The following is a 10,518-nucleotide window of genomic DNA, read 5'->3' on the forward strand; positions in this document are numbered from 1 at the left end:
CCCTTTTTAGTTCGGCTTACTCCCACTCAGTCTGACCTTGATTCCTAAGTTTTCCTTCAAAAAACCTAATTTTCCAAAAATCCCACAATGTCTATAGACTAAACCCTAGCTCCCACACATCTAGTATAAATACCCCCTCTTTACCATAAGTCCAAAAACACACCTAGCATCCCATAAAATAAAGATACTTTAAGGCTTCGCTTGGGAGGAGGGAATGGAATGGAATGGAATGGAAAGGAATTAAAATAATTATTTTAGAATATTCTTCCCTTCCCTTGTTTGGGAGTTTTAATGGAGGGAATGAAAAGTCCATTTTCTTGTTTGGGAGTTTAAGTAGGAGGGAATGGAAAGAGGGAACACTCATTCCTCTCTATTCCCTTAAAACCTCAAATTTTCATTCCCTCCGAAATTGGGAGGAATTGGAGGGAATAGAATTAAATTTAATGATTTTTTTACTAAAACTCCCAAAATATCCCTGTATATTCAACTCTTTATTTTAAAATAGGGGTCTAATAGTAATATTGTCATAAAATGATTCCATTCTATTCCCTCTATGTGCTCCCAAATAAGATTACTTACATTCCATTCATTTTCATTCCTTTCCATTCCTTTATTATTATTCCATTCCATTCCATTCCCTTTCCTTATAAACTCTCAAGCGAAGCCTAAGAGCTTCCTAGCAAACTAAGTTTTCTCTCTCTCTTTCTCTCTATAATTAGTAGTAAGAAGGTGTCTTTGGTGTTTTTTACCTCCTGATCTTAATTCACTAAAAGGGATAGTTTGGACCTTATGGTCTCAAGCTAGCTACCGGCTTCTTGCTTACAAACCCCTCTGGAAGTATTGTCTAACTTGGAGTGCTTAGGAGTGTTATGCATACATGTAAGGTTTCTAAACCTTTTTCTATTTGTATGCCCTAACGTTTTAGATCTAAGCATGTTTAGTTTTTAGGTTTTTCACATGTTTTTGTCTATATATTAGTATGTTAGATCTAGGATGTTCATAGTCTTGCATGACTTAGGGTTTTCAATTTCAAATAAATTGTTCACATGCTCTTAGATTAGGGTTTTCCAATTCAAATAACATGTTCATACGCTCTTAGATTAGGGTTTGTCACATCACATACATATTCATTATCTCTTTCAAATATCCAATCTATGCATGCCTATAATGGGGTTTCATCATGTTCTTGGATGTTTTACCTTGCAATCACATGTTTCATATTATATAAACTGTTTGAATGGTGTGATATGATCATTAGCCACCACAATCTAGAAGATTGGTTTTACTAGGCAAGTAGGGTGTCTAACACCTTCTTAATCCTGTAACGTAGCCTCTGAACATATATCAAGAATTGGTAGATTAGGCTTATCCATGTAATCTTTTATTTTATAGATTGTAACTAGGAATCAAAGAGTTGTATTTTGTTTTAAATTGTGTCTAGGATCAAAGTAATGTAATTTTTGGTTAAAATCAAAGAGATGTACAATTTCAATTCACTAATAAGACGATGTACTTTTTCAATTTGATATTCTTATTTTTCCAATTAAATAAATGGTAATTCCATTGTAAAACCCTTAATTTAGGAGAGACGATAACAATAATAGAATGTCCATTATCTCTTGAGAGGCAATAAACACGACTCCACCCCATCCGTGTGGGCTAAGTGCCAAAACCGTTTACTCCTCTCCAAACAGACAGTAGAGGATAAATTAACTGTGGCAAAACAGAAGCCGAGGCACCTTACAAAAGTTTGATTGTTTACTTATTTATATATGGTTGCTTTTATAAATATAATGTCATTCATTAAACAATGCGCACTCTAGAAAACAATATCTTTTATTTTAAAAGTCATTTATTTTGGCTATGGAGTATTAAAAAATAGGTATAAGTATCCATAATTTATGTCAATTTCATTGTTATGCTATGGTTTCACACTTATGATTATTTCTCATACTTCTATAATTTCAAATATATATTTTTTATTGTAACCAGATTATCTTAGCATGTATTTTGTCATTTCAGTGTTCATTTTTTTGGTGATAGCCCCCTCACACTCTTGACTATATCAAAATGTTGCAAATACATAACATCATTAGGCAAATATGTAAACCTCAAATTGGGTATGAATGAAAAATTTTGGCATTAAATCAAAAGCAGAAAAAGCCTCTTAGCATGAGCTGTGATGTGGCTAGGCTTGTTTGGGTGAGCTTCGTGTATGTTTGGATTGCACTGAAAACAGGGGGCTTATGCGTCAGTTTTTTTTTTTGTGTGTGGGTCTCATGTACTGTTCACAGGACCCGCAAGTACGGATTTCAACAAATTTTTCTTTAAAATTGAGTCCCATGTCACTATTCACACATTTAAAAATTATTTTGTTACAGTATTTTTAATTTTTAGTTTTCAACAATAAACGGTATCTAAACAGACCCTTAGTCCCCCTTAACCACATTGTTGGATAATTATGGGAAGGTATCTCTTGTGTGTGCCCTATAACATATTCATCTTTCTAGATTACCACAAATTTATATTGTTACATACTTAAGCCCCATAAATATATATATATATATATATATTAAAAACCAAAACTTAGAAAAAATCCAATTAGATTTTAATTGGATTGCTAATTTTATACCACGTGTCCCATCTAATTTTTAATTTTTATGGCAACTGAATTATTGCGTGTAAAAATCAAAGAGTCTGAATTCAATTAGATTCTAAATTAGATTTCATTTAGAATCCAATTTTGACCACGTGTTTATCTAATTTTTTAATTATGTAGCAAATGAATTATTGGGTACAAAAATTAAAGAGTCCAAATCCAATTAGATTCTAATATATATATAAAATAAGAAATCATTACATATTTTAGAAATGTATAATTTAAACATCTTCTAAAAAAAAGTATAATTTGAATCGTATAATTGTGATGATTTTTAATTGTACCCGTGCATACTTACAAGATTACACACTAGTTGACCAGTTAAACCTAAGCTTAAAATTCCAATTGGACATTAATTTAATATAAAAATAAGAGGTTACCTTCTTAACACAAGTCTATGTGATTCAGAATCAGTTTTTCATTTATTTTTCTCTTTATTCGTTTCCTTATTTGATTTGTTTGTTGTTGCTATTGTTGTTTTTATTTTTATTTTAACTAAGTTCTTAAGCACGACAGTATGGACAACGTTAAGGATCTTTGTTTGGGGCTGGATAGTATGGAAATATGAAAAAATTACATATACATAGATATTCATTGACCTTACATGAACTAGGAGCTCGTCTGGCTGAGTTCTTAAGCATGAACTAATAGTCCGTTTGGCTAAGTTCTTAAGCATGAACTTTTTTTTTTTTTTGGCTGGAAGAAAAAAGGTAGCAAATTATAGAGAGGGGGAATCAAATCTTACTCTATCGTATAATCTTGGGCAAGAATCAAGTACAAAAGAGATGTGAAAATAGCCCTCTTGACAATATTATGATTTATGAATAATAAAATTAGCCTCCCTAAAAAAAAATGGGTTACAACTCTTTCATCAAACGAATTCAAGATTAACAATGTTATGTACAGATGTATGCGTGCATGCACACACCTCTTTTTGTTTTTCAATTTTTTTTTTAACATTATAACTTTTAATTAAATATTTTCCTACTATGTAGGATTCTATACAAAATTAATAAAATTATTTATGACAATAATGATTACTTTAAAGATTTTATTTTTATTTTACTAAGTTGAATTTGAATATTTGATTTTAATAAGAGTTCAAAGAATGTCCAAAGCATAATTTTTTTAATATTTATTAATAGGAAAATATAATTTTAAAATGGAGCCATTAGGTGGATGAAGATGAATGGGAGAGAGATGAAAAGGTGAAAATGGAAAATGAAGGAAAAATGAAAAAAAAAAAAGAAAAAGGCTTAAGCGAATTTTTGTGTTATCATACACTAATCTGTATTTTTTCTTCTTCTATGTTTCACTATAAATTATAAAACTTTTACTATTAATGCCTCAATTTATTTTTAATTATATACATTCTTTAAAAAAGTGATATAAGTAATAGAAATTTCATAGCCATTTAAAAGGATAGAACCAACATTATTGGAATAATATAAATGTTACTATATACTAATACGCATATTATAAACTATTATATCAACTTTTACATATATAATATAAAAGGGAAATGTTATAATCACTACAATTTTTATTATAAAAAAAACTTAAAAATTGATGTGGCAAAAATATATTTTGTGCCATGTCAAAATTTAGTTTTATATATTTGATTATACACTAATTTACAAAACTTATGTAATAAAATTATTTTTTCATTAAAAAAAAGATATATACAGTAAAATTTGTAGTATCATAAATCATAATTTCATAACTCATAAAAAATAACTCACACATTTACAAAAATATTTTTAAGATAAAAATTATACAAAACTTGAGTGCAAGTATATTTGATTTCTCAATTTAAGAGACACATCATGTTTATAAAAAAAAAAAAAAAAAAATTCCCAATTCAATAAATACAAATTATTTATTTATTTTTTTTCTTAAAAGAAATTAAATTTAATCGTTGTTTGTATTAAATTATGAAATTGATTGGAACTCTATTGACTTTGAGTCGTAGCTTTTGTTATGTGGCCTTAATTAAAAATTAGTAGCTTTTGCATTTTTCCTTGAAAAGGATATAAAGCATTCTCAAAATCTCTCAATCGTCGACCCCAAAATCACGCAGAAATTTTAAACAACGGAGCAGAACCCTAGAAAAAGCTGTCTCATCTCATTTCTTTGAACACCAACACACAGTCACAGACCTTTTGAGCTCACTACTTTTGTGTGAGATAGATAATGGCTTCTTCGTCCTCTCAACCCTTGAAAATGGTATCAAATGCATTTCCTCAGCCTCAGCCTCAGCCTCAGCTCTCAGTTCAGCATCAGCCTCAACCTCAGCCACAGCTTCCCTCTCAACCTCAGCTTCGGCCTCAGCCTCCCTCTACTTCTGCGCGTAACTATATTAACTTTTTTGGGTTTTATTTATTTATTTCATGCGTTTTCCTTTTTGGGTTTTGATAAATAGTCCTTGTCTTGGTACTTAAAATTCTCAGCTTTTTTTTTTTTTTTTTTTTTTTTGGGTTTCATATATTTTGCAACCAAATGGTCTCTCTGTCAAAATAATGAATGAAGCTTTACAATTTGTTGGACTCTGTGGATGAATAAAGGCAAATAAGAAATCAGAACTTGGGATGTGACCTTTATTCGTATTTTATATTTTGTTAGAAAAAATCAGAACTTGGGTTGTGGTCTTTAAGTAAAATGGCTGTGCATATTCAAAATTTACAGGAGTAATTTAGTTGAAAAATCAGAAGATGGGAAGTGATCTGTATGTAAAATGGCTGTGCAGATTTGTATTTTATTTTCCCCTGTACAAGATGATGTTGTTGCTTAAATAGCAAACTAGTTCACTTCTATTTTTATTGTAATTAAGCAATGTTTCTTATAATATTGCAAAGTGTTTTCTCATTGTTGACTCATGTTTAACCCATTTGTTTGTCGTTTTAATATGTATGTGGCTTCATGTTCATCTATAATATAAGCATATTTAGCTTGAATTTGTTTTGCTAGCAGTTGTAGAGAAGTATTCACTAAAACTTGTGTATGGAATTTGTTTAGGCCGTTTAGACCCCCCCTTGATGTACAAGAACCGTCTACAGGAATACACACAAAGGTCAGCCATTCCGCAGCCATTATATCAAACTATGAGTGAGGGACCACCAAATGCACGAAGGTTTAGGTCAACAGTGGAAGTGGATGGAGCGACCTATACCTCTCCAAACACTTTTTTACATAAAAAAGCAGCCGAACAGGACGTTGCCAAAATTGCACTAGAACACATATCAAAGAGGATAAGGGATGAAGGATGTCCTCTCATTCATGAGGTTTGTTACATCATGATTGTAAACTTGTGATATATTTTATCTTTTTGCAAAGGATAGGAGATTCTATTTTTTTAGGTTGAAAGATGCCTAGATTGTGAGGCTGAAAGATGCTTGTGTGTGTGTGTGTGTGAAAGATTATCATCTGTGAAGATGACCTCTTCATTTCTATTATAATAAATATTTGGTGACTTGAAGTCTTTACGACATAAATATGTAGGTTGCATCTTTTCTAGGTAGATTAATTTTGACCATAAGTAATTTAATCTAGATGATAAATATTCAAACCAGATCATAAGGCTAAAAGATGCTTATAAAAAAATTCATTGTGATAGTTGCATTGTAATATTAAAGGTGCAACCATGTGCATGTTATTTTGCTTTAACATTAACATCTTAGATAAATATTATGTTACTATATATTAATGTTTATATGGTTATTGTCTTATTGATAAGGTATGTGTTTTCTAAATGACAAGCTGACAAGTGTGTTATTGTTGGAGAAAAGGGATTCTTTTTTTTTTCCCCCCAGATTAGACTTCACTTATTAAGCAATATATATATATATATATATATATATATGTTCTCCCTAGTATCACAATGCCTTTTCCAAAGGCATTGAGATTTATGAGTTTCTTTGTGAGAAGAATGGCAGGGTTTAAATAATATCATTACGTCACTTTATATTTGTAACTCATTTAATTATGAAACTTGCACTTTATTGTTTAGGTATGTGAATGTAAGGAATTATGAATGATGAATGCAGATATGAAGTGTATTGTTAATGTGCTTATAAATGTAATATAGGCTCAATTTGCTGAGAAATAGGTTTTTATTTATGTATGTTTGACATATTTTATGTTATATGTTCTATTATTCCTTCTAGGATTGACCAATATCTTTTTCTTTTTAAAGTAACCTTTTTGTGGTTGTTTTCTAGGATACGGTATTTTGCAAGGCTATACTTAACGAGTTTGCTCTCAAGATGAATCTGGATAAGCCTACTTTCAATACAGTTCAGCCAGAAGGGTTGCTACCAGTTTTCATATCTTCTACGGTTTTTAATGGTGTATGCTATACTGGTACCCATGGTCGGAACAAGAAAGAAGCTGAACAACTGGCAGCGCGCGCTGTTATTGTATCTCTTTTGGGTATCTTTTCCTTTTTGATTAATATGAAGTTTTTTTAAATCTATTTATGCAACATGTGTTCTAAACTTTGTGGCTAACTAATTGAGGATATAATGCAGGAAATTCTGGGTCAGGAACCATTCTTACTGAGATAATAAAGTCTAAAGAAAAACTCTATGCTGCATTGCATAAAGTGAAAAGTGTAAGCCATGCCACTATTAGTGCCATCCCCCAGAGTGTTGAAGTGCAAGTTGCAAGTCCAGGGGCCTCCTCAGGAACGCAGGTCATCCATGAACTGAAAATACCAAAACCTGAACCATCAACACAACTGATCAGTGCACAAACCTCATCTCAAGCAGTCAATCTTCCAATTGAATTTGTGCCTGCTGTTTTACCAGAGCCTTCAGGTTTAGGTCCAAGTTCCTCAAAGAAGCGCCGCAAGAATAAGAACAAAGCTAACAAGAAATTGCGGTCCGACACTCAGTAAGTCTTAGCCTCTCTCTTTTCATTTCTGGCATGATTCTTTTGTCTTATTTGCTGTAGGTTTCAATCTCTTGTTAATATTACTACTTTGGGCACTTATTAATTCTTCTTTGCCTATGGAAATAAACTTTCAGAAATGATTCTCCCCTTTAAAATTAATTCATAATTTTTGAACTAACCGTGCATTTATGTTGTGATTTGTTTATATCTGACCCTGTATGCTGACTATAATTTTCTGGGAGGTATCATTGGAGCTACTGATTTCAAAAGATCTTTTCATTTAATCCTGCAATATTTTTTGAAAAAAAAAAAAAAATAGACAGGTATAATAATCATGTTATCAACAAACTTGTTAGCAGAATGCAGTGGCAGCTCTCGAACGTAGGTGAAAAGTTTGGGAGAATAATCACTTCCATAAATTAATATCAAGCACAGTATACTTTTTTCTGAGAAATATCCTGCTCATTGAATTTATATTTACTGGGGACTACTTTCTTCACCCTTTGCTCGTAATTATTATTCATTTGCACTCCCACTTTGAAAAATTATTGTTTTACTCCCTTAATTCAATCATAGAGAGTTATTGTTTCAATTTTTTCTAAAAAAATAGTTGTTAAAGAGAAGAGAAAAGAAAATGATTTCCTTGCCAGTTTACCTTAAGAACCCATCCTTGCTAATGCTCTTCACACATGTATTCCAGCCACCTGACCACACATGGTTTTAAGCCTCTGACCATAATATGATGTATTGGTGCCTTTGCCACTAAACACTGTCGTTGAATGTTGAGCTGCTGGGTCATATTCTTTGATGTTTTGAAGTCTGAACCAGGGGCATTGTCATTTTTAATTGGAAAATAATTATTAAAATATTAATCCATATTGTTTGCAGTGTTGTAAAAAGTGTGCTAGGTATGCTTAAATTTCAAAGCTCAAAGCTCCAAGGTCTGATGGTGCTTTTTGAAAAAGCAGAAAGCACGCCTAGGTGCACTTATTTTTATTTTTTTTATTTTTTATAAATTTTTTTATATAAAAAAAATTAGCAATCATTAAAATTAACCACTCATTTTGGAGGAAATGACATGGGCCATTTTTTGATTATACAAACACTATTTTTAAGATTCTATACAACACAGTTTTTTGTTTACATATCAAAAGAAACAATCAAGGATAATTTCTATTCTTGTGCTTTTTGGTTTTTGCCTTTTCATATACTTCATTTTGATCATAGCTATAACAATTATGTATTTTTATAAAGCAAAGAGAATGAAGCTATGTTGTCCATTAATAATCACAAGACAATGATACTTTAACTAAATTCTCAAGTTGAAGTTGCATTATGGTTAAATACTTTAATTGGATCTATGTAATTTCTTGTTGCTACTTACTCCTTTTGGGAAAAATTTCCATATCATGCTGTTATTTATTAGTCATAAAGCTAAAAATAATTTAAGCTTTTTGTTTCTTACTGAGGAAAAATGACATTTTCAAGGTATGTGGTTTCATTAGACTAACACATCTTTGTCCTTTGGATGATCATTGAGGTCATAAATTAGATACTTACATAAGAAAGAAAGCTTGATATTACATTTCTGTCAAGTTACTATCAGTTCTTGTTCTGCAAATGTTCGCAAATTCCTCAGTCATTTTAAAACTTTTCTTCACTAACTCTTGAAGCTGGCAGGCATTTGTCTTTCTTTGTCCCCATTTCATGCCCTTTTGCATCACAAATCTATTTGTGCATGATGCTGTTCTTGTATAGGTGTATATTGCATAAATGAAAGTGAATCTGTTGTTTAATTTGCAGGTTCTCAATTGCCGAAATGCCAGTAGCTCAAGCCCCAATGACTCAAGCCCCACCTTGTTCGGTAGGCCTGACGAATGAAGTGGCTCATTTGTGATGTGTCTTTTGTGTATTTAGTTTAGCCTGTTGTGTATGTATTGTGTCTGTATTTAGTTTAGGGCTTTAGGCTGACTCAAAACTCTCATCTTGGGTTTTTTTAAGACATTAATAATTCCTCCTTTTTTTGTCCGAGTGTTATTAAGAATGACAAAACTTAGGTATAGTACCTTAGGTGCTGTTTCTTAGGTTCTCATCTTAAGATTCAACCATATGACTACTTAATTAAAAAAATACATTTTCATCTTATGAGAAAAAATCTACATGGCAGGATCTTAAAAGAGAAAAAAATCTACATGACAGAATCTTAAAAGGGGAATATAAAGAACAATACCTAAGTTTTGCTTTATTAAAAACTATATTAATTTTTCTGCTCCCTAATGTAAAGATCACTTCTGTATGGAAAATAAATGTTAAGGCGGTAAAGTTAGTGCTATTCATGATATATGCCTCTATATATATATATATATATATATATATATTTTTTTTTTCACCCACTATGATGTACACAAGTCTAGACAATGGTAAGCACTGTCAGATAAATGTAAAAGACAAATGGAAAGGGAGGCTGTAAAAGATTTTCCAATTTTACACTCTTTTTCTGGTCAATCAAAAATATTTTGGGTTTGATAAAAAATTTCACAATAAAACAAATGCATGAAGCCTTTGTACACGAATTCATTATTTTCAAGGATCCCTCCCAAGAGTTATCGCTCCTTGTCATTTTAATTTTTGGTCCCATGAATTGCTTGGCTTTTATTAGGGTGGGAGGAGTGGCTTAGAATTAATAGAAGAGGATCAGTTGATTAGGCTATTGTTACAGACACAAATTGGGGATTTGAAATCCACAAGGCCCCACCCAGCGACTTCATTTTGGTTGTTTGGGGTGGAGAAGGTTTGAGAATATATATATATATATATATTAAATTGAATATTTTAATGAGTTAATAATTTTTTTAGTGCGAATAACTCTATTAATTAGAGAAACAACATTGTTTTAAGAGAACATATTTCAAATGATAATGGATGGAAGGACTAGAATGATAGAATTGTTACAATTAACAGATAAAATG

General features: G+C 31.2%; 1 protein-coding gene across 1 annotated transcript; it reads left to right on the forward strand.

Moving 5' to 3' along the window:
- The first annotated feature begins 4,672 nt into the window (after positions 1-4,672).
- Positions 4,673-9,630, forward strand: LOC115969126 (double-stranded RNA-binding protein 4-like). Its single transcript, XM_031088697.1, has 5 exons — positions 4,673-5,009; positions 5,675-5,940; positions 6,877-7,087; positions 7,186-7,549; positions 9,353-9,630. Exons 1-5 carry the CDS (start codon positions 4,853-4,855, stop codon positions 9,444-9,446), a joined length of 1,092 nt encoding a protein of 363 aa, XP_030944557.1. The 5' UTR covers positions 4,673-4,852; the 3' UTR covers positions 9,447-9,630.
- The last annotated feature ends 888 nt before the right edge of the window (positions 9,631-10,518 follow it).

The sequence above is a fragment of the Quercus lobata genome, chromosome 11 (assembly GCF_001633185.2).
Source record: "Quercus lobata isolate SW786 chromosome 11, ValleyOak3.0 Primary Assembly, whole genome shotgun sequence".
Lineage (NCBI taxonomy): Eukaryota > Viridiplantae > Streptophyta > Magnoliopsida > Fagales > Fagaceae > Quercus > Quercus lobata.

Excerpts from the sequence above, each read along its gene's own strand:
- LOC115969126 (XM_031088697.1), top strand. The coding sequence starts at position 4,853 with ATGGCTTCTTCGTCCTCTCAACCCTTGAAAATGGTATCAAATGCATTT. Across the intron at positions 5,010-5,674 it reads GCCTCCCTCTACTTCTGCGC|GCCGTTTAGACCCCCCCTTG; the intron begins GTAACTATATTA and ends GAATTTGTTTAG. Across the intron at positions 5,941-6,876 it reads GATGTCCTCTCATTCATGAG|GATACGGTATTTTGCAAGGC; the intron begins GTTTGTTACATC and ends GTTGTTTTCTAG.